This window comes from Myxocyprinus asiaticus, chromosome 29 (assembly GCF_019703515.2).
Source record: "Myxocyprinus asiaticus isolate MX2 ecotype Aquarium Trade chromosome 29, UBuf_Myxa_2, whole genome shotgun sequence".
Taxonomy (NCBI): domain Eukaryota; kingdom Metazoa; phylum Chordata; class Actinopteri; order Cypriniformes; family Catostomidae; genus Myxocyprinus; species Myxocyprinus asiaticus.
The window spans coordinates 17230197-17253021 of NC_059372.1; the positions used below are offsets into that span (position 1 = coordinate 17230197).

Below are 22825 nucleotides of genomic sequence, written 5' to 3' on the forward strand. Positions count from 1 at the left end.
AAATATTCACAGTGTTTCTGTTGTACTTGGTCTACCAAATGTGATACAGCAAGGTCTCCACAAACTGGAAGAAATTCAACCTTAGCTGTTTTAAATATATTTGAATATTATTTTCTAATCTTCTGGCTTCTGTTCAAACACCATCTGACAGCCACATTTAGCTAAAAAAAAAACAAAAAAACAATTCAGCTAAAAATGCTATGTTGATTTTGAGGATGCTGCTTTACCAAAGTTGCCATTGTCCTCTCAAAATGCTGGAGAGGATTAAAGAACACACTGTTTTACACATACAAAACATCCACACCCTCTCTTTATCTCGCTCTGAGGTTTGGCTATGCAAAGGGCAAAGCGGGCGGCCCGCACTCCCACAATAACAGTCCTGACGTCAGCCAGACACCGCTCCCGTTGGATGCAGCTGCGGAACGGCGAGAGAGACTGAACGGTGATTGAAAGAGGAAAGTTGAACGGCGGTGGCGGCAGCCATCTTAGAACTACCGTACTAATCCGAGATATACATCTCCTGGATCATTTTAAACACCAAGCGAAATTAGATTTTATCGGGCAAGAGGAGACAGAGTTACGTTGTTTACATCGTTCGGTGTTTTTATTACGAAGGCGCGATGCGGATCGGCGGGTTGAAACCTTTCGCTTCTGCAGTCGGTGTGCTTTTAGGACTATTATGCGCGGTGGACGCATCCAAAGGTAAGATTTATCTCTTCTAAATTAAATATGTAACATTTGTTACGTAAAAAAATAAATAAATAAATAATAACATACATTTTTTATATTCAAGATTTCAAAGTTGGTCTCTTTAAATTCTGCTCAAATATTAGCCTACCCAACAAGAAAAATCTGGAAATAAAAAATAATTGTAATAAATTATAAAAGGTTCAGTTAATGACGCTCGTCCTGGAATAGACGAATGGATGTATAGAGTCCTGCGCTGTCGCGCGTACCGTACATCGCACCGTATTACAAATCTGTTTCTACTGCAGTTTGCCGGCTCATAACGAAAAGATGTCATTTCTTAATTTCTATGGCCTGTCAGCTGTGAATTGTCCACTTTCCCCTCACGGTTCCGCTTCACTTGACATCTGTTTTCGAGTGTCAATCCTTTACAACAACAATCTTCTGTGCCAGTAGTGTTTTGAGGTAAAATCTGTCTTTTGTATCTACGTTATTTTAGCTACTCCATTCCCCCGGGCTGTTTGTGTAATTGTATCCGATAACTAGACTAACTTGTTTGTGATTTCTATTAGGCCTAATATATACCTATAAAATGATTAAGTGTAGAGATTAAAAGGCCCGTGCTTATTGCAGATCCCGTGTGAAATACTAGTATGTGTGGTCTGGTTTTTAAAATGCATCTTCATGGGACACACGCAGTCAAATATGAGTGAAGGACATCGCTGCAGGTGCAAGCGCAGACAGTACAGCAATGACACACACACACACACACACACACACACACACACACACACACGCACGGCTATATGTGCGAAGCATTTGCTTGCGAAACGCTGCCTTCCAGAAATATCTTGCCTATTAGTGACCTTGTTCATTTTTCTTAAAAGTGCATATCTAACAGTTAGTTGCACTTTAACGTGGACCTAATGAAGGAAATATCATAATATATAAATAACTATATTGTTTGCTTGCAAATACAAATCAAATCCAATATATAATCATTTAATATAGGGGGTGATGGTAATAGAGCTGTTCAGGTTGTAGTCCAAAAACCCAGAAGAAAATTAGCCATTGGTTCCCTGGGGATATTCCTATGAGTTTTTATTAGGGATGCACCGATACTCATTTTCTCTTCCGATTCCGATATCTGAAATCTCAGTATCGGCCGATACCGTTCCCGATCCGATACCAGTGTTGTTTTTTTTGCATAATCAGTTTAAAATATCTCATTGTGTGGAAAGAATTAAGGGGTACTCTTTTATATGTAAAGAAACACAAACCTCTAACTACACATTATTTCAATATAAATGTATAGCTTATTTAGAAACACTTTATTGTTAACTAGTCTAGTGGGTAATGTAGCAGCACAATTAGCAGTAATTCCAGTCTAAGTCTTCAGTAGAAAAGAAGCCAGGTTTCTTTGCATTTTTTAAAACTTGTATCTGGAAGTTAAAGGATTCAAATATCTTTTTGTTCAGTTTAGCTGTAAGATATTAATCCACTTTTCATTCAGAGTTATTTTTTAGAACCCATTCAACTCAAATATTGTTATGATTTGAAATTACATAATAATAATACATTATTATTATTGACTTTTAGAATTTTTAAATACAACAGTAATATATTTCAGTTGTGCACCTTTATCTTGAAAACCATCAGGCAGATAGTCCTGTATGTGTCTGTATGTAGGCTTCACAGTGGTTTAATTCACATCTTATTCAAATTCTGGTAAATTGCTCCTCTGGTGCCATTCTAAATGCATATTATATGTGAACTAATCTATTGATCATCTACATCTGAGATGTTGTTTGTGAGTAACACTCGCATATGAAAGTAGCCGCGACCGCTTCACCAGCTTGCGCGTGCTTATATTTGTGTCAACATAGCAGCTCCATTCACTAACGCTCTGCGTATTTACTTATTAAACTCAGCCTTTTGCGATTCACAGAGCTATCGTATGTCTTCAAGTGGCTTTTGATTAAAATGCATGAGTCATATGGACTACTTTAATGGTGCTTTTATGGTTATTTTTTCATTTTTGGAGTTTGACAGTAACGAATATGACTAACACACAGTATCGGGTTTGGATTTGGTTCGTCGGACCGATACCCGATCTGTCTAAAAACATCAGTATCGGAGCCGTTACCGATCCAGGTATCGGATTGGTGCATCTCTAGTTTTTATAATGGGTTTTGAACTTATGAGTAAAATAATGTCTGTGGTAAACATTCACTGCAAATTTGAAATCGGAAATTTAACACCCACAGAGTTAAAATCAACACTTTCCAGTGTTTATATGCAAAATACCGGAAAGATATTAAATTTACACTTTCTAACACTGCAATAGTGTTAAATGACAAACTCCAAGAGTGTAAAATTTTAACACCCAGTATGGAGTACAAGGACACTAGTTTGGAGTTGATGAAGAGCTTTTAATTTAACACCAAACCAAAGTTAAAGTAACACTGAATAGTAGTAGTTTGTGCTCAATTTAAAAGTTACACTCAAATAGTGTTGATTATACATTATAATATGGTAGGTATTCCATATAATATTTTAAATTTGCTCTCCACACCCATCCCCACTCTATAATACAAAAATAATACATAATACAAAAACATATTATTCCATGTGACTCATGCCTTGTTCTGAAAGCATACAATAAGGTTTGGTGAGAAACAAACCGCAATCTAATTAATTATTTAGTGAATATCTTCACCAAATGTTGCTCCCCTGAGTGCCTTCAAGAGAGTGCACGATAGCAGCAGTTCACGTAGACCCTAATAATTTATTAGACTTCTGAATTATACTTTTGTGTCCTTTTGAAGCTTGAAGAGGTGGTCACCATAAACTGCCATTGTGAAATGACATAACCGAGAACAACATTTTTTCAAAATTTCTTCCTTTGTGTACTAAAAAAGAAAAAGTTCTGTAGGTTTAAAACAACATGGGGGTAAGTAAATAATGAGTGAACTTCCATTTTTGGGTGAACTATCCCTTTAAGATTAAAGTTTGCACTAGTGGTCGACCGATATATCGCAGAGGCTGATAAACCGGATGATGTTCTGACTTTTTTAATTATCGGCATCGGCTGATAAATTTTCCTGTTTGGCCGATTTTTTTCTTGAGGGCGCTGAAAATCGCCTGCTTGCATGTGAAGCGACTGAGACATGTAAACGACCAATCACGGTTCATTTAAATGGTCATAATGTTAAAGTGCTCGCCTGTTTCATTCTCCCTCTCTCTCCTCAAAAATTCCCTGTAACTTTTAACTGTCTTGTCTAATGATAAAAAGGCAAATATCAATAAAACTAATATCATATATACCGTCTGCTAATAATAAACAGATGTAATAAACCAACCTCACAACTTCAGCAGATCCAGTATGCTGTGGAGCGCTGATTTATTTACCTCTAAAGCACGTATTCTTCAGCCTCTCCTCAGCAGTTCCCTGTCACTTTAAACTATCTTTTCTAATGATAAAAGGCAAATATCAATAAAACTTATATTATATACCGTTTTCAAATATGCAGATATCTCATTTAAACAGGTGTAATTCATGAACCTCACAAAAATCCAGCGTTTTCTTCCCGTTGAGCGCTCACCTAATATCTTCCTCTGAAGCATGTATTCTATCAGCCAGAATCAAAACTTCAGGATCAGGATCAAAAGTTCCTCTGATTCACAAATCATGAGGACAATCCAATCCAATCTGATCTAGGCTGTTTAAACTGTCTGGAGATTGCTGCTCGTGCTGGATCTACATGAGTGCGTGAGTGCAACCAAAGTCTTTCTAGCAAGTCAGTCCACTGTCGGCCATCTTTGGAACACTCTCGGGAAGCTATTTCCAGTCATGACAGTGCAGCTCCTATCTACTTGAATGGGGAAAGACCAAAATGGTTGGTCATGATTACAATCAAAGAATATATTTCAAATCAGCAGTAAAATCTGACAACACTTGTATCATAAATGGTGCTGCTTTACCTCAGATTATGCTAAAAAACTAAATTTTCCCAGCTTTTATAGCTAATGCGCGTTCTCGAGTTGATTGACAGGTGATGTCTGTATCTAAAAGGTGATTGGCTCTTTTACCTTTAAGGCGGGACTTCCGATCTACATCCGTTGACCGTTGACTGCAGTTGGGCATTCTAATTTCTCCCATTAATTTTAATAGAAGTGGCCAGTCTCTGCTAAATATTCTCTGGTGCAACTTCAAAGTAAAAGCGCTTCACATGTGCTATAAGTAAATGTCTTATTCACTATGCACTGTATGTATAATTCGATTGATTCTGTATTTTTTGAGTAAATGCGATTGCTAACGTGGACATGCCATCCATGTTTGCTGGACTACTGTGTGTACTATTATTTTCTTCTTCCTAATATGTTAATAATTTCTTCATGTGCAAATAAAAGACTAAAATTTGATGACTAAACAGAAAACAGAAGAAACTGCTATCTACCATTTAAAATACAAGATACATTTTTTATTCTTTTTTACAAAGTTTTGTGTGAAATTGAGTAAATATTGTGCTAAATAAGAGTTTATTATTTTTTTTTAGCAATTTCATGTTTATGTTATTTACTATATTATATTGTGTGATATATCGGCATTGTATTTGCCTATCAGCCACCCTGCTCTCTAGATATCGGCATCGGCCATTAAAAACCCATATCGGTCGACCACTAGTTTGCACTCAGTATTTTTTTGAATATGGGATGTTTTGAATACGGACACCTACGCACATGGATCCAGCATCATTCAGATGCAGTAGTTTTTAATGACTTGTGCCTTTAAAGAAATTCACTATTCCCTACAGTCAGTCAGGATTAATTTAATCCCTCAGCGAAAGTGTCTAATAACGGCAGTTACTGAGATGAAGCGAGCAGTATACGGCTGGTCATGTGATTCTAACATGGCAGCCCCCATGAGGGGACCTTCTCCATGTAGAATAAAACAGATTTTATAATGTTACTGATATCACAGCAGTTGAGTGCTCATGATATTATACGTATGTTTCAAAATTACAAATCATTTTCTTAGAAGTAAAACTTATTAAATGAGAAAAAACTTACTAAGTGCTTCTTTAATCTAAGCAATGTAAGCCACAAACACATATGATTAATATACTAATGACTCTCTGAATGTTGCTAGGTTTTCAGCATTGGGAAAATTGATTGAAGTGTTGCACTTGTGAATTCTTGCAAGTTTCTCCTTTTTTTTCTTTATTCTGGTTTGGAACACAAATTTAAATGTCAACCTCCACAGATGGTTACTGTGTCTGACACAGTGCTTATTAGCCTTGGATAAATTTATTACACTTGATGGATTTGACAGGGTTTCTGTTGAATTTGTCTAGCTTTGTTTTAAACACCTGCTCACTTCCCTGCTGTTATCAGTTGAGTTGAGTAAAACATTGGCATTGAGGTGTGTTCCTTTGCAATCTGTGACCTGGCCAATATATTCTAAAGTGATATTGTGGTGTTTCGGACAATATTTTAACAAATCCATAATAAAACTACTGTTAGAGAAGGGTGCCATTCTTTATGTCATTGAAGGATGCCTCAAGCTTGCTATAATGCATCTATTCAAACTGTGTTCCCAGTCTTGCCCTGTGAAAAGCACATTTTAAAAGTTGTCAGGGAAATGCAAGTTTCCAAATGTTGAACATTCAATAAAGAATGTTGCGGAAGATGTTTTGTACATTTAAGGGCTTTATTATCAGTGGAATTTTGTCACAGTTTCGTTTCAAAGCTCTTGATAGCTGTACATGCATCTGCCAAAAGTAGGCATACAGCTTTGTGGTTAAATAAACATATTTACAGAAGTGCAGAGGTAGAACTCTGTCTGATTAGACTTGCTCATACCTTCTCGTGTTGGGGCAAAAACCTTTAAACCTGAGAAGATCTTTTAATAGCTGCTTGTAGAGCCCTTAAGCAGTGCAGAACATTTCAAATTGGAGGAGATTTCACATAAACAGCTGCTTGTTCAGCACCCGTGCCCCCCGGTTGAATGTTTTACCTACATCTGCAGAGTGAATTCTGTAGAAGTCTTAATTTACAGATGGCTTGATGGATAATCTCAAAGGATTCTTTACATTGAAACTAGACCACATTTGAAGTGTTGGTTTTGCAGAAAGCTAGACATCTGTTAGCAGTTCTCCCTTCAAAGTAGCCTGTGAAGGTTCCATTAATTCTGTAAACAGTGATAAGAGAATAACTCCACATAGACGGATGGATGAAATGAGCCAGTTCTCTCAGGAGGAGGCACTGGACTCATTGTTCCTCACGGTGAAATGTAGACAACGTAGTGACTGGTGTTAATGCATACTGTTAGAACTTGATTACATTTATGATTTATTTTAAATGTTTTGAAAGCACAGAGCAGATTAATTTATCATAGAATAATTGAAATTGTGCATATGTGGAACTCTGTGGATCCAAAATTGTCATATGTTGTGCTGTTTGTATGTGGAATTTGAACTATGGGAAACAAAGGGTCTCTTGGCCGAGAGTTTAGAGCCGTGTGTCACAATGCACCCACTGTTAAGAACAGCTCAGACATTCGAATTATGTAGCAAATCTTAAATTCCAAGGACTTAACATAACAAATACCAAAACATGTCATCTATTTGAAAAAATAAAATAAAATTGCTTCAGTTTTTCAATATTGGTGCAGATGGTGTGGCACAAATTCCTTTAGACAATCAGCTTAGTCATAGGCGGCTGGGCAGTCAGTTGTAATTTAATTGACCCCTTTGCAGGCTGAATTGAGTCAGTGATCTGTCAAGAATAGGTCACTCCATACTGAATGTTAAATGTCTGTCCATTTGACTCACATGGATAGTCAGTTGACTGCTGTTGTTGATCTTCCTAAAATAATAAGCTGCAATTGAAATAAAGCATGAAGCATGTTTTTGTTTGTCTTGATACTGAAATGGGAGCTTTGCTTGCTGTGATCTACTGGGAACTTGGCTGAAAACAACTGTTATTTATGCTGAAAATGACCAGAAGAATGCTTGATATGCAGAAGTTGGTGTAAATACTGTATACTGTACAATGGGGGCCAAAAGTTTGAGACCATTAGTGAAAATGCTTTTATGTATGAATTGATATTTTATTATAATTATAATTTTATAAGAATGCTTTTATATGTTAATGTCTGAATTTCTTAGTAGGGTCTTTCCGTGTCAACTTAAGCATTGGTCCCCAGCTCAAAATGCCGTTGTTTTACAAGTGAAAGATAAACATAAATGATAATTAATTTTCACCTATGATTTTGGAGCAAAACTACAGGTCAGATCAGTTGACTTCAGCACCCCTTGTTGCATATGCTAATGGTGTGAATCCAAAAATTGGAAGGAAAAAAAAAAAAAACATTTTTGTGTTGTTTTTCCAAAATTGAAGTGCCTGTAACTAAGTAGTATTAAAGGAATATTCCAGGTTTAATACAAGTTCAGCTGAATCGACTGCATTTGTGCCATAATGTTGACTACCACAAATAATATTTTCGACTTGTCCCTCCTTTTCTTAAAAAAGTGAGGCACTTACAATGGAAATTAATGGGACCATGGAGTGTTTAAAGGGAGAAATATGAAGCTTATAATTTTATAATAGCACTTGTATATTTTCTTTTGTTAGACTTGTGTATTATTTGAGCTGTAAAGATGTTTTAGGGTTTACAGCGTTACATCATCATGGCAACAAAGTTTTAAATTGGATATACACTCACTGAGCACTTTATTAGGTACACCTGTACACCTACTTATTTATGCAATTATCTAATCAGCCAATAGTGTGGCAGCAGTGAAGTGCATAAAATCATGCAGATACAGGTCAGGAGCTTCAGTTAATGTTCACATCAACCATTAGAATGGGGGGGGGGGAAATGTGATCTCAGTGATTTTGACTGTGGCATGCTTGTTGGTGTCAGATGGGCTGGTTTGAGTATTTCTGTAACTGCTGATCTCTTGGGATTTTCACGCACAACAGTCTCTTGAGTTTACTCAGTATGGTGCCAAACCTTGAGGCGGATGAGCTACAACAGCACAAGACTACGTCGGGCACTTTATTAGGACCATTGTGTTCCTAATAAAGTGCTCATTGTGTATAACTTTACACAGAAAAGGTTAGTATGAGATTTTATCACACTATAATCATGTTAACACACATATTATTTACATTATCTTGCTATACCTTTGAAACAGTGAGTATTTTAATGAGTACGGATTGGCCCCATTGATTGCCATTTTAAGTGCCACACTCCAACCCAGATTTTTGCTTTTTTTAAAGAAAAGGAGGGACAAGTCAACATTAATTTTTGTGGTAATCAACATTATGCCACAAATGCTGTCAAATGAGCTTAACTTGTTTTGAACCCAGAATATTCCTTTAAAGATATTGTAATGTCCTTTTAGATTCTGGTTTAAAATAAACTTTCCTTTTTGTATCTTCATTTTTAAGGCCATATGGTTAAATCCCAGAGATATGGGGCTCTCAATGTGGCTATTTATTGAAACCTACAGTATTTGACTGATAACCTTATCCATAAAATCATGACTTGATTCTATTACAGGTCAGGCTAGTTCACATGATGAGGGCTGTGGATAGCCCATTCATCCAGTGTCTATCTGTGTTTCTTGCTCTTTGTTAGCTTGATAAATACATCTCTGCTATTCTTTGCCTCATTGCGTCAGCACCGTGGGCTCCATGGGAACAGGTAACCAGAGATTAAGTGTTACCTGTGCATAGAGGTCTGTAGCACTGCCTCAAGAGACATGAAAAGCAGCTCTGTGTTCCAAGGCTACAGCTCACTTTCACTCTCACTGGGTCTTTGTGTGCCCCATACTGAGCTGTGATTGAGCACCATCCACACCGCCCTGCCCCCACCTGTCCTAAAAACGGCTTTGCCTTGTTGTTCTGTTGCGATTGCTCCAGTGGACAAACAGACTCTTCCTTGAGTACACATTGACCCCTTGCTTTGGTGTAGCTTACAGCCCCTCCTGTGTGACTGGGAAATATTTTGGGAAATGGGAGACCAGTCTGCATTTGTCTACAGGGTCTTAAACCTCAGCAGACAATCAATCCTCTGTGACTGATTAGGCCCACTTTAACAAGCAGCGACCATTTTATAATTCCTGTGCAAACATTTAAGTGTGGCTGTCAAACTGAAATGCTGACAAATTGAAGCTTGCTTGATATGTCAGTGTGCCAATACATTTAAATGGCCCATGTGTCGCTACAATATAAGTTTTGTGAAGTTCAGGCAATTAGATGCCCATTCTCTCCTCAGAAAATCACACTTGTATAAGCATGATAGATGATGTGAATGCTTATGTCTGAGCCCTTAAGGAGATTATTTGTGCTCTCCAATTTGGTTGTGAGGTATATTGTCATTATCACGGGGAAAAAAATATGAAAGTTTTGGGTTCAATACAAGTTAGGCTCAACAACAGCATTAGTAGCATAATGTTGATTACCACAGTAAATAATTTGGACTCGTCCCTTGTTTATATATATTAAAAAATGCAGTCACAGTAATGCACTTACAAAGTGAGTGAATGGGGCCAGTCTATAAACATTAAAATGCACACTGTTTGAAAAGTAAAGCCACAAGAAGTAAACATTATATGTTAATATGATTTCAGTGAGAAAAAATCTCTTACACAAAGTTGTACTTTTTTTTATCACACTAAAATCATGTAAAATCCCTGTAATATTGGATATAACTTTGCACAGATAAGGTTAGTAAACAGTTTATGTCTTGTGAAGCAATGTGTGTTTTAATGTTTATGGACTGGCCCCATTCACTCCATTCTAAGTGCTTAGTGGACTAGCAAAATTTTTTTCTTCCCAAGTTGATTATGCCTCATGCTATTGATTTAACATTTCTTTTAATAAATATTTCTGTATGTGTGCCAGTTTAGCTATTGCAGCTAATGAAACCTGGAAGAGATTAGCACTTTTGAGCCATAAGTTATCTAGCCACTTGTTAGCAACTTATTAGCTTCATGTTTGAGGTGTGTAATTTAAGTTTTGAAACAGAATATGAAGGTCTCTTAAAGTAATGTCAACCACAGATTTATTTTACATCTAAATCAAGCCGTTATTCTTAAAACCCATTGCAGATTCATTAGGGAAGCAATAGTGAATTAGCCTTCTTGGTTGGCCTACAAACAGATGACTGAACATCTCTATTACAAAAAGACAGATAAGAAAAAAGGAAACATTAAACCCTCAAAACCAAACATTTGCATTGAGTTTTAGGATTCTACCTTCATGAGTTGTGTATTCATGTTGCATTAATGCTAATCAGGCTTCTTGATTTTGTTTTGGAGGTGGGATATCAATTGTTGGGTGATTTGTATAAAAGAAGGCCATTGTAAGGCAGATTAGGATACCCCATTGTCCTGCATTTATTCATGTGGGAATGTCATCTACTCAGTGAAGACGTCAAACCACGGCAGCAAATTTTCGATGATGCTTCAAAAAGAGGGCCGTTTAAAAGTCTCTTTGAGGAGTAACTACACACCCATCAAGTGTGAAAGCCAATCCATTTCCAAGTCTGCCGAGGTTGAGATAAGTAGTTATCTTTTACTACCACTGACAGACCTTGAATTGTGAAGCAGCTGTATGCTCTGTGAGAAAACACAGCTCACTTGCACCAGAGGTGAGAATGAAGGTTTCAGTGGTGTTAATTTACAAAGGCTGCAATAGATCACACTCTGGGTGTGAACGCTATCCTGAAAAGGGTTCTGGGCCATACTGACTGGAAATAGCTACCCCTTCCTAAATTGTTTAAATGTGCCTCTGAATAGGAGTCACAGGAGGAGTCACAGGAGGAAGCCCAGATTGTTTATTCCAAGTTTATTATGGACAGGTCACTTTGGTTGACTTGTTATCCAACAACTGACTAGTCGATTATTGAGGTTGACTAGTTTATCTGGAATTTTTTTTCTTATAGAAATTTTCTAGTTTTAAAAATTTTAGTGGTTGTGCTTTAATTAGCATGCTCATAGTGTCCTGTACTTTAGTTGTTCGCTTTAATCACCATTGCTACAGCCACGCACAACCTGATCTCATGAAATTTTACGTGACAATGGCAAAACATTTAGCATGTTTTCAAGTGAAATGTCCAGTGGGGGTCACCAAAAGCGAGTAACATGATGTAATCAGACAAGGTTTTTAAGGTGAATATTAGATGGATGTTTTAATGAGTAAAATGTACCTCCTTAACCTAAAACTGTAGCCTAAACCTAACCAACAGTGTCCTAAAAGATAAATGAGAATTGAACAAAACAGACATCCTTAACCTTAACCAATGCCTAATCCTAACTGATAGTGTTTTGAAAGCAAATTCGACATGAAAAGCCATAGTAGCTGTGATTTGTGTGTAAAAAAAAAAAAACACACAGTTGTTGTAGAGCCTGTAGTGTTCATTTCACCAGGAAACTGAATCAAAACCTAGAAAGTGTTTGCAGTAAAACACTTCCTGCAATTGTTTTTTTCCTGCTCGTTAATTTTTTGAGACTAGGTTGGCGGCCATACACATTTGTGTCACAAACTGACATGAATGTTAAATTTTAGAATGTTGTGTCGAGTTAAAAATCTTCAAACTTTTAAAAACATGTCTTGAGATCTTTGTGATTGTCCCATTCCGTTGCACTCTTGTGTTCAAAACCGTATAGACAGATCAATCTGGGATCACACAACCAGCCTAATTATACAAGACAGATTAGTCGACTAGTCATTCAGGCAACCCACCAACAACTCGATTTTGAAAATATGCAGTTTCGCACATCCCTAGGCTGTTTTTTTTTTTTTTTTTTTTTAGAAATGAAAAAAGGATCTGAAATTGTGAACAAAAATGGGATTTTGGATATTTAATGGTTGCACACACATAGGACTTTATCTCTTTTTATACGTGGCTTTGTTGCCTAGAAAAACAGTACACATGCTCATCCAGGCTGTTCTGTCTTTGTGTTGTGTCTTGAGGAATTCTAGCAGATGGATGCACCAGTGTGCTGACACAATAACCTTTGCCCTCACCTCATCAATCAAACATCATAATGCGAGAAGGACATTTTACTTTGCTATTGTTTCTGAGGTCTGACAATTGAATTCAGATTTCCTAGAATACCACTTGGACTTGCTTGCCATTTTTTAAGATGCCCATTCATCAGTGAACCCCCAGTCCCCATTGTCAAATAATGGTCAAAATTAGGTTGAACACAGTATGTAGCTTAATTGCTTTATGCTTGGCTGCAACATTTACAAGTTCTCATGGGTTACTGAGCCAAATGCAAATTAATCGTGCTTCCATTTGCCATTACTGAAGACTGTTGTTAGCCCTGTAGAGAAATTTATGAATGAATAATTACAGGAAAAGCCTTGTTTGTTTCCTTTGTAGTGCCACCACCCACCATGCAATATTTTCAATTAAAGTTAAGTTAAAATCCATTTTAGTTATTTAAAACAATAACCATCTTTTAATATTTTTGGCCCAGGTTTTTTGTTGTAGATTTTATCAGGACATACTCCAGAAAATGTCTTTAAAATGTTATATTCTCAGTATAAATTTTATAGTATAAAATGCCAATTATGATTAAGATTCTCAATATAAACTTTTATAATATAAAATGTAATATTCCCAACAAAAGACAATTGTAATTATTAAAAAAATAATCAAGGAGTTGCATGGCGCCATGCAAGGTTCGGATGTGTGAACGGCGAGCTCTGCACACTTTGCTAGTTTTCATACTTTTTGTGCCATAAGATTCGATACATCCTGATTCTTAACTGTTCTAGGAAGACAATATGTCAAAGAATTCAAAATCCTCAGGCTCTGGAGATATTAAAAGACACTTATGTGCTCAAGCTGAAGCCCCTAAGCAGCAGGCCGAAAGCCTGGGTGTCAATTTGGAGGGTGAAGTGAAGGAAATTCGGTGTCAATTGATGAACGTGACGGCAATGCTGACAAAGGTCGTTGCTGACTTGGAGGATCTTGCTGAAATACATCGATCGATCACAGCCATGGAGACGAAATTCACTGAGATGGTTACAAGAGTGGCGGATCTTGAGAAACGGATCGATTATCTGGAATCATCGGAGAGGGAATTAGCTGCTAACCCGCTAGCGACCATGGCAGACTTGGAGCGCATCTGGGAAAAGCTGGAAGACTTGGAGAATCGTAACTGGCAAAACAACGTCCGAATTGTTGGTATTGCTGAGGACATAGAAGGCCGAGATATGGTGAAATTCCTAGACGGCTCTTCCCAAGTCTGCTCAACATAACAGGCCATAAGCTGGAAATCGAGCGAGCTCACAGAGTTCTGGCTTGGAGATCTGCAGAGGGAGACAGGCCCTGATCAATTCTGGCCAAATTTATGAGATCATCCGAGAAAGATCTTGTGTTATGCGAGGCGAGGTGTAAAGGAAGGCTTTCTTGGAAGAACCACAGCATTTTCTTGTTTCCAGACTTTGCGAATTCGACAAGAGAGAAACGTGATCGATTCAAGGAATGCATGAAACTCTTACATCAACGGTAGGTCCCTTTTGCACTGATGTTCCTGGCCAAATTGAGAATAGATATTAAGGATGGCCACAAAATATTTACATGCCCACAGCAAGCCATGTCCTTCATAAAGTCAATGGAGTGAGTAAATCATTGTGTGATACTCACGTTGCAGCCGAGTGGGCCTGACTCACTGAACATTCACTTGACTGTCCGAGGAAACTGAGTGCCTTTTTTTTTTTTTTTTTTTGTGTTGGTTCTGCCTAGTGGCTGGAGTTTTTTTTGTGGAATAACACTCCTTCGGGACAGTTTGTGGATGAATCTGCATATTCTTTGTGCTTATGCCTCCTATTGGCTGGAGTTTGTTTTGTGGAATATTTCTTGCAGGACATTGGAGTGATTAGGAAATTTGTTGCACTCATGTAACAGCCGAATTAGCCGGCTCACTGAACATTTGTTTGACTGCCCGAGGAAACTGAACAGGGTTTTTTTTTTTGTGTGTGTGTGCGCTGGTTCCGCTTGCGGCTGGAGTTTGTTTTGTGGAGGAACACACCTTCGAGACATTTATGTGGATGAATCTACATGCTCTTTGTGCTTATGCCTGCTATTGGTTGGAGTTTGTTTTATAGATTGTTTTCTGTTGTGTATTTCTGTCTAACAAAATTTGTATAGAAGCACTGGACTTGAGCAGTCCGATGGCAAAGTTGTCACGGGGGCTCTCGTATGCGTACATGGACTGTTTGAGTTTAGAAGGATGGACGCCAGTTGGCGCTGTTGTGCGCGGGGTTAATGCACACATTTTTCTTTTTTCTTTTTTTTTTGTTTTTGTTCTGGGGGATGTTCTGGGTTTGATTGTTGCGCTAATGTTGGAATGTGGTCGTTATAATTTTATTTTGACACAATCTATTTTTTATAATATGTCAAAATGTCAAATGTTAATATGAGTGGATTGTCTCTCTCCACGTGGAATGTGAATGGGTTGGGGCACCCCATAAAAAGAAAGAAGGTTATTTCTTTTCTTAAACGTAAGAAATATGATATAATGTTTCTTCAAGAAACGCATCTTTCCCTGCAGGACGCTGAAAAATTTGGAAAGATATGGGGTGGACATGTTTTCTTTAGTGCTGGCTCAAGTAGGAGCAGGGGAGTCGTTACATTGATAAGTAAGCATCTACAATTCAAATCTCTCAAACAGATTAAGATAAATTAGGAAGAGTCATTATTGTTTTAGCAGAAATTCATGGGCAAAGGTTGATTTTGGCTAATATTTACGCACCTAACGCTGATGATCAGGGCTTTTTTATAGATCTTGAAGGGATATTGCAAGCCGCTGGCACCCCTCATGATATAATATTGGGAGGAGACTTTAATCTTTTGATGGACTCAGTCCTTGATCATAGTGAAGCAAAAGTGTGTAAGCCCCCTAGAGCAACAGTCACGCTTCACAGGATGTGTAAAAATCTTGGTCTTGCAGATATTTGGAGACTTTTGAACCCGTCTGGTAGGGACTATACATTTTTTTTCATCAGTCCATAAGATTTATTCTAGAATAGATTTTTTTATTTCTAAATCCCTCATTTCGTCTGTTGTTGATTGCTCAGTTGGAAACATCTTAGTCTCAGATCATGCCCTGGTGAGTTTAGAGGTGTTGCCACATACGGAAAAAAAGAAATCATATAGTTGGTGCTTTAATGTATCCCTTTTGCAAAATCCTGAATTTCAACAAATGTTAAAGGCCGAAATCAGTGTTTATATAGAGAACAACTGGTTCTCAGTATCCTCTGTGGGTGTGGCTTGGGAGGCAATTAAGGCAGTTCTTAGGGGTCGGATCATACAGTATGCCTCATTCACCAAAAAATCCAAAGCACGAGAACTCGTGGAGTTGGAAGGGAATATTAAAAGTGCCAAGGCAGAGCTGAAGTGCTGAATGTTGTCTGATGGCCTCAGAGAATTGACCCAATTGAAATACAGATAAAATACTGTTTTGTCACAGAAGGTGGAGTTTTGGCTATTCAGGGCAAGACAGTCATACTTTGAGTCGGGGGACAAAGCAGGGAAGCTTTTGGCTAGATATATAAAGCAGAGAGAGTCTTTTTCCACCATTCCCTCAGTGAAATCTGCTGGTGGTGAAATTTTAATATTAATATTAATAATGCTTTTAAAGAATTCTAACTTGATCTCTATAGTTCCACACCTCTGTTTACTGATGAAGATATTAAAAACTTTGTGGAACCATTAGAACTCCTTAAACTGATGACTGTGCAAAAATTCTCTTGATTCTGAGATAAAGTTGGAGGAGCATGGCGAGGTAATTAAGGCCTTGCCTACAGGCAAGGCTCCGGGGCCAGATGGCTTTGCTGCTGAATTTTTTAGATCTTATGCTACAGAACTGGCTCCACTTTTGTTAGAAATTTATACGGAATCATTAAAGAATGGAAAGCTTCCGCCAACCATGACACAACCTCGGATCAGTCTGATTCTTACAAAGCACAAAGATCCAAGCGAGTGTAATAGTTACAGTCCAATTCCCCTGATCCAGCTAGACGTAAAAATATTGTCAAAAATGTTGGCTAACCTATTAAGTAAAGTTATTATACCTCTTATACATATAGATTAGGTGGGGTTTATTTGGTGCTGCAGCTTTTCTGATAACATTAGGCGTTTCATCAATATCATGTGGTCAGTGGCGAATGATCAGACTCCGGTCGTTGCCATCTCTCTTGACGCCGAAAAGGCGTTTGATATGGTAAAATGGGATTATCTTTTTAAGATTTTGGAAATCTATGGGTTCGGGAGTACATTTATTGGTTGGATTAATTTACTTTATAGACACCCTGTAGCAGCGGTACAAACAAATGGATTAATTTCAGATTCTTTTACTCTGGATAGGGGCACTCGGCAGGGTTGCCCTCTTTCCCCATTATTGTTCTGTCTTGCCCTGGAACCATTAGCAGCCGTGATAAGAAGGGAAGATGATTTTCCAGGGGTGGTAGCGGGAGGAATGGCACATAAGCTTTTGCTTTATGCAGATGATATTTTATTATTTGTCTCTGAACCTACTAGATCTATGCCTTGTCTCCACAGAATTATTAATTCCTTTTCTAAGTTCTCAGGATACAGAGCCAGTTGGTCTAAATCTGAAGCTTTGGCTCTGACAGCGTACTGTCCGGTAACGGCTTTTCAGCCGGGTGCCTTCCAGTGGCCCAAACAGGGCATTAAGTATTTGGACATTCTCAGGGTTGGGAGGGTTACTTTTGAAATGTATTCCACTACAGATTACAGAGTACATGTTGTAAAATGTAATTTGTAACATATTTCGTTAGATTACTCAAGGTCAGTAACATATTCTAAATACTTTGGATTACTTCTTCAGCACTAGTAGATTTTTTCACTTGTTTTGACAATAAAAACTCTGCCAGTACAGTAAGACAAAAACACCTAAATATCTTATGCTGTGTTGTTTCTAAAACAAGATAAATTAAATTGATCTTGCTTTAAGGATTTTTAGATATTTTTACAAATTATTATCAAGAATATGATTTTTGCCCTAATATCAAAGGTCTTACTAGAAAAAAAGAAATTATGATCCAATGTGAATTGTCTTGATTAAAAAATATGAGCGTGCCTGGTAACGTGCATGTAAAATGGCTAGAAATAGCATTTTAGCTTAGCATAAAGCTGACAATTTACACAAGGTTTATTTCTATTTCTTGTGCTCCAAACTTACTTCAAACATACTTCTCTGTCTGCTCGTATGAATTAACACATCATAAGAAAGTGTTTCACCGCTGTTCAAATGCCCTTTGGATCACATCATTTATATGTATAAATGTTTTCCATCTGAAAGGACTAAATATTAAATGAAACAAATGACAATAAAATGCAAAGTAATCTCTTCAGTAATCAAAATACGTTTTGAATGTACCTGTATTCTAAATACCAATTATTTAAATTGTAATTGTAGTGGAATACAGTTACTTATATTTTGTATTTTAAATACGTAATCCCGTTACATGTATTTCGTTACTCAGCAACCCTGGGCATTTTATTCCCAGCAAATTTGTTTGATTTATTTAGGGTTAATTTTGACCCCTTAACAAAAAGATTTTCGAGCAATGTGGGCAGGTGGGCTTCATTACATTTATCTATGATTGGGAAGGTTAATGTTATTAAAATGAATTGTGTTCCAAAATTCAACTACCTGCTACAATCGCTCTCTGTAGATGTCCCCCTCTCTTATTTCAAGCAATTTGATAGCATAGCGAAGTCCTTCATTTGGAATGGCAAGCGTCCCAGATTACATTTCAATAAGTTACATAGGCCGATTGACAAAGGTGAGCTAGGCCTACCCAAGATTTTGTTTTATTATTATGCATTCGGTCTAGGATATTTGGCTCATTGGTCGCTTCCACCTGAGAGAGTCCCTCCCTGGTTTTGTATTGAACAGGACATTTTTGCCCCATTTTGCCATTGCAAAGCCTTTCTATCAAACTAATCGGAGAAGTTAAGTTACACCCTGTTATCTTGCATTTGCACTCAGTATGGACAAAAGTGTCCAGAGTGTTTAATTCGGACATTTATTTAAATGTTGCCTCGAGCATATGGCTGAACCCAAAATTATGTGTTAATAAGTCCCCTTTCTGCTGGTCAGAGTGGATTGTGAGGGGGGTTACTACACTCTGTGACCTATATGAGAGCGGAGTGTTGAGATCCTTTGAAAATTTGGTTCAGCATTTTGAGATTCCCATGTCTCAGTTCTTCAGGTATTTACAGCTGCGCCACCTGCTTTGTACTGTTTTTGGGAGTAGTTTACACCCCCCTAAAGCAGCAGGTACTCTGGGAGTGGTGATTACTGCTTTTGGAAATGGTCATGAGGCATCATTGTATTACTCCCTGCTAATTCAGAGTCTGGGGGATGGAGCTTTAAATTCTACCAAGAGATTATGGGAGAAAGATTTAAACTTGGTATTGGAGGAGGGAGTGTGGGCTAGGATTCTGAAAAATGTCAAGTCTACATCTAGAGATGCAAGGGTGCGCCTTATGCAATTCAAGATTTTACATCGATTCTATTGGACCCCCTCTAGGTTGCATAGGCTTGATCTTAATGACACACCCACCTGCTGGCGATGCCAATCAGAAGTTTGAGACACAACCCATGTTTTTTGGTGGTGTGTTAAAATCCAAGAATTTTGGTTGAAGGTTCAGAGTTTTATTTGTGATGTTTTGGGCACTCAAATTTCATTTTGCCCCAGACTATATTTTGGGGATTGATATTCATCAATATGGGGGATAAACACATAAAAAATTGGGTTTTGACCAGTGTGATGATTGGTAGGCAGGTTATTTTAAGGGGATTGAAGTTGGATGGAGCGCCCTCAGTTCCGGAATGGTGTGTGGAGATGGGAAGGGTGGCAGCTTTCGAGGAGGTGTTAAGTAGAAGGCTGGGGATTTGGGATTTGTTTGATAGAAGATGGGGCAATTATTTACCGTTTTTGGGGGACTCTCGGGGAGGTGCTGTGGAGAGAGATGGTTAGTTTTAATTATCTATGATTATTTAAAAAAAAAAAAAAAATTTGTGTGGGTATTCTTATATGTGACCACAGGGGTGTTCGTTGGGGGTCAGGGTGAGGTTGGTGATTGGGGAGGGGTAATGGTGGAGGTTAAATGTAAATGTTGATTCAGTGTATATATGTTGTGTTTTTCTTTGTTATATATCTTCGGATCAATAAAACATTTTAAATGTAAAAAATAAATAAAAATATAATCAGCTTTTAATATTTTTGGCTTGCATTTTATGTTGAATGGATATTTCATCAGGACATATTCCAGAAAATGCCTATATATATATATATATATATATATATATATATATATATATATATATATATATATATATATATATATATATATATATATACACTATATGGCCAAAAGTTTGTGTACACCATATGTGCTTGATGAACATTTGATTTCAAAACCTTAGGCATCAATTTCCCCCTTTGCTGTAATAACAGCTTTCACTCTTTTGGGAAGGCATTCCACTATACTGTATGTAGTAACATGGCTGCAGGGATTTGCTTTCATTCAGACACAAGGCTATCAGCGAGGTCAGGAACTGATGTTGGTCGATGGGGCCTGACTTACAGTTGTTGTTCCAGTTCACCCCAAAAGTGATCATTGGGGTTCAGGTCTGGGCTTTGTGCAGGCCAGTCAATTTCTTCCATGCTAGACACAGTAAACCATTTCTTTATGGACCTCACTTTGTTCACAGGGGCATTGTCATGCTGGAACAGAAAAGGGCTATCCCCAAACAGTTGCCACAAATTTGGAAGCACACAAATTAAGAAATATTAAGATTTTTCTTTACTGGATTTAATGGAGTAACCAAATTCGTTAATTAGAAGGGGGTGTCCACAAACTTTTGGCCATATAGTATATATATATATATATATATATATATATATATATATATATATATATATATACACACACAGTTGAAGTCAGAAGTTTTTTTAAATACTTTAAAACTCAGTTTTTCCAAAATTCCTGATATTTAATTGTAGAAAAGATTCCCTGCCTTAGGTCAGTTAGGATCACTACTTTATTTTAAGAATGTGAAATGTCAGAATAATAATAGAGATAATTATTTATTTCAGGTTTTATTTCTTTCATCACATTTCCAGTGAGTCAGAAGTTTACCTGCACTTTGTTAGTATTTGGTAGCATTGCCTTTATATTGTTTAACTTTGGTCAAACATTTTGGGTAGCCTTCTACAAGCTTCTCACAATAAGTTACTGGAATTTTGGCCCATTCCTCCAGACAGAACTGGTGTAACTGAGTAAGATTTGTAGGCCTCCTTGCTTACACACGCTTTTTCTGATTGAGGTCAGGACTTTGTGATGGCCACTCCAATACCTTGACTTTGTTGTCCTTAAACCATTTTGCCACAACTTTGGAAGTATGCTTGGGGTCATTGTCCATTTGGAAGACCCATTTGCATCCAAGCTTTAACTTCCTGGCTTATGTCTTGAGATGTTGCTTCAATATATCCACATAATCTTCCTTCCTCATGATGATCTATTTTGTGAATTGTACCAGTCCCTCCTGCAGTAAAGCACCCCCACAACATGATGTTGCCACCTCCATGCTTCATGGTTGGGTTGGTGTTCTTCGGCTTGCAAGCCTCACCCTTTTTCCTCCAAACATAACGATGGTCATTATGGCCAAACAGACCAGAGGAAATTTCTCCAAAAAGTAAGATCCTTGTCCCCATGTGCACTTGCAAACTGTAGTCTGGCTTTTTTATGGCGGTTTTGGAGCAGTGGCTTCTTCCTTGCTGAGCAGCCTTTCAGATTATGTCGATATAGGACTCGTTTTACTGTGGATATAGATACTTGTCTACCGTCTTTACAATGTCCTTTGCTGTTGTTCTGGGATTGATTTGCACTTTTCGCACCAAACTATGTTCATCTCTAGGAGACAGAATGTGTCTCCTTCCTGAGCAGTATGATGGCTGCGTGGTCCCAAGGTGTTTATGCTTGCGTACTATTGTTTGTACAGATGGACGTGGTACCTTCAGGCATTTGGAAATTGCTCCCAAGGATGAACCAGACTTGTGGAGGTCCACAAATGTTTTTCTGAGGTCTTGGCTGATTTCTTTTGATTTTCCCATGATGTCAAGCAAAGAGGCACTAGATTTGAAGGTAGGCCTTAAAATATATCCAAAGGTACACCTCAAATTCAGTACACCTCCTATAAGAAGCTAATTGGCTAATTACCTAAAGGCTTGACATAATTTTCTGGAATTTTCCAAGCTGCTTAAAGGCACAGTTAACTTAGTGTATGTAAACTTCTGACCCACTGGAATTGTGATATAGTCAATTAAAAGTGAAACAATCTGTCTGTAAACAATTGTTGGAAAAATTATAGTAGATGTCCTAAACGATTTGCCAAAACTATAATTTGCCAATATGAAATCTGTGGAGTGGTTAAAAAATGAGTTTTAATAACTTCAACCTAAGTGTATGTAAACTTCTGACTTCAACTGTATATACTGTATATATATATATATATATATATATATATATATATATATATATATATATATATATATATATATATATATATATATATATATATATATATACACACACACACACACACACACACACTTTAATTAAATGCCCTGTAAATTGCTTTGGATTAAGGAATCTGCTAGGAAGGAATCTGAAGAAATAAGAAATTCATACATAAAATCATTCAAATGATTTAAAACAATTAATCAGCTCTTAATATTTTTGGCCTGGGTTCTTTTATTAATTAGCAATTAGAAAATAAAAATAGCAATTAGATTTTATTAGTAATATCCACAAACAATGTGGTAAAATGTTAAAATATATTTTGATACATTTTTACAATAATTTACTTTTTTAAGGCTTTTCTTTTCATGTTCCAAAACAAAAGAAGCTAAATCATTAATTTGATCAAAATTCTACTATGACCTGAATTGTATCAGTTTATCATAAGAAAAACCCAACACTTGTAGCCTTTTTATTGCAAAGTTATGATTCTCTTCAAAGCATAAGTGACACAAACACACCACAACACTTTGTAAAGTCTCACAAGTC

At 37.2% G+C, this 22825-nt stretch overlaps 1 protein-coding gene across 4 annotated transcripts in view; it reads left to right on the top strand.

The window, feature by feature from the left end:
* Positions 1-395: 395 nt before the first annotated feature.
* clstn1 (calsyntenin 1) overlaps positions 396-22825 on the top strand; it is a 69152-nt gene continuing 46722 nt past the window's right edge. For 3 of the 4 annotated variants that reach the window (XM_051662165.1, XM_051662168.1, XM_051662169.1), the window contains exon 1: positions 396-702. In XM_051662165.1, coding sequence (XP_051518125.1) covers positions 621-702 — 82 coding nt within the window. In that variant the 5' untranslated portion in view covers positions 396-620. The remainder of the gene's footprint in view (positions 703-22825) is intronic. The other variant, XM_051662167.1, reaches the window with a different exon arrangement.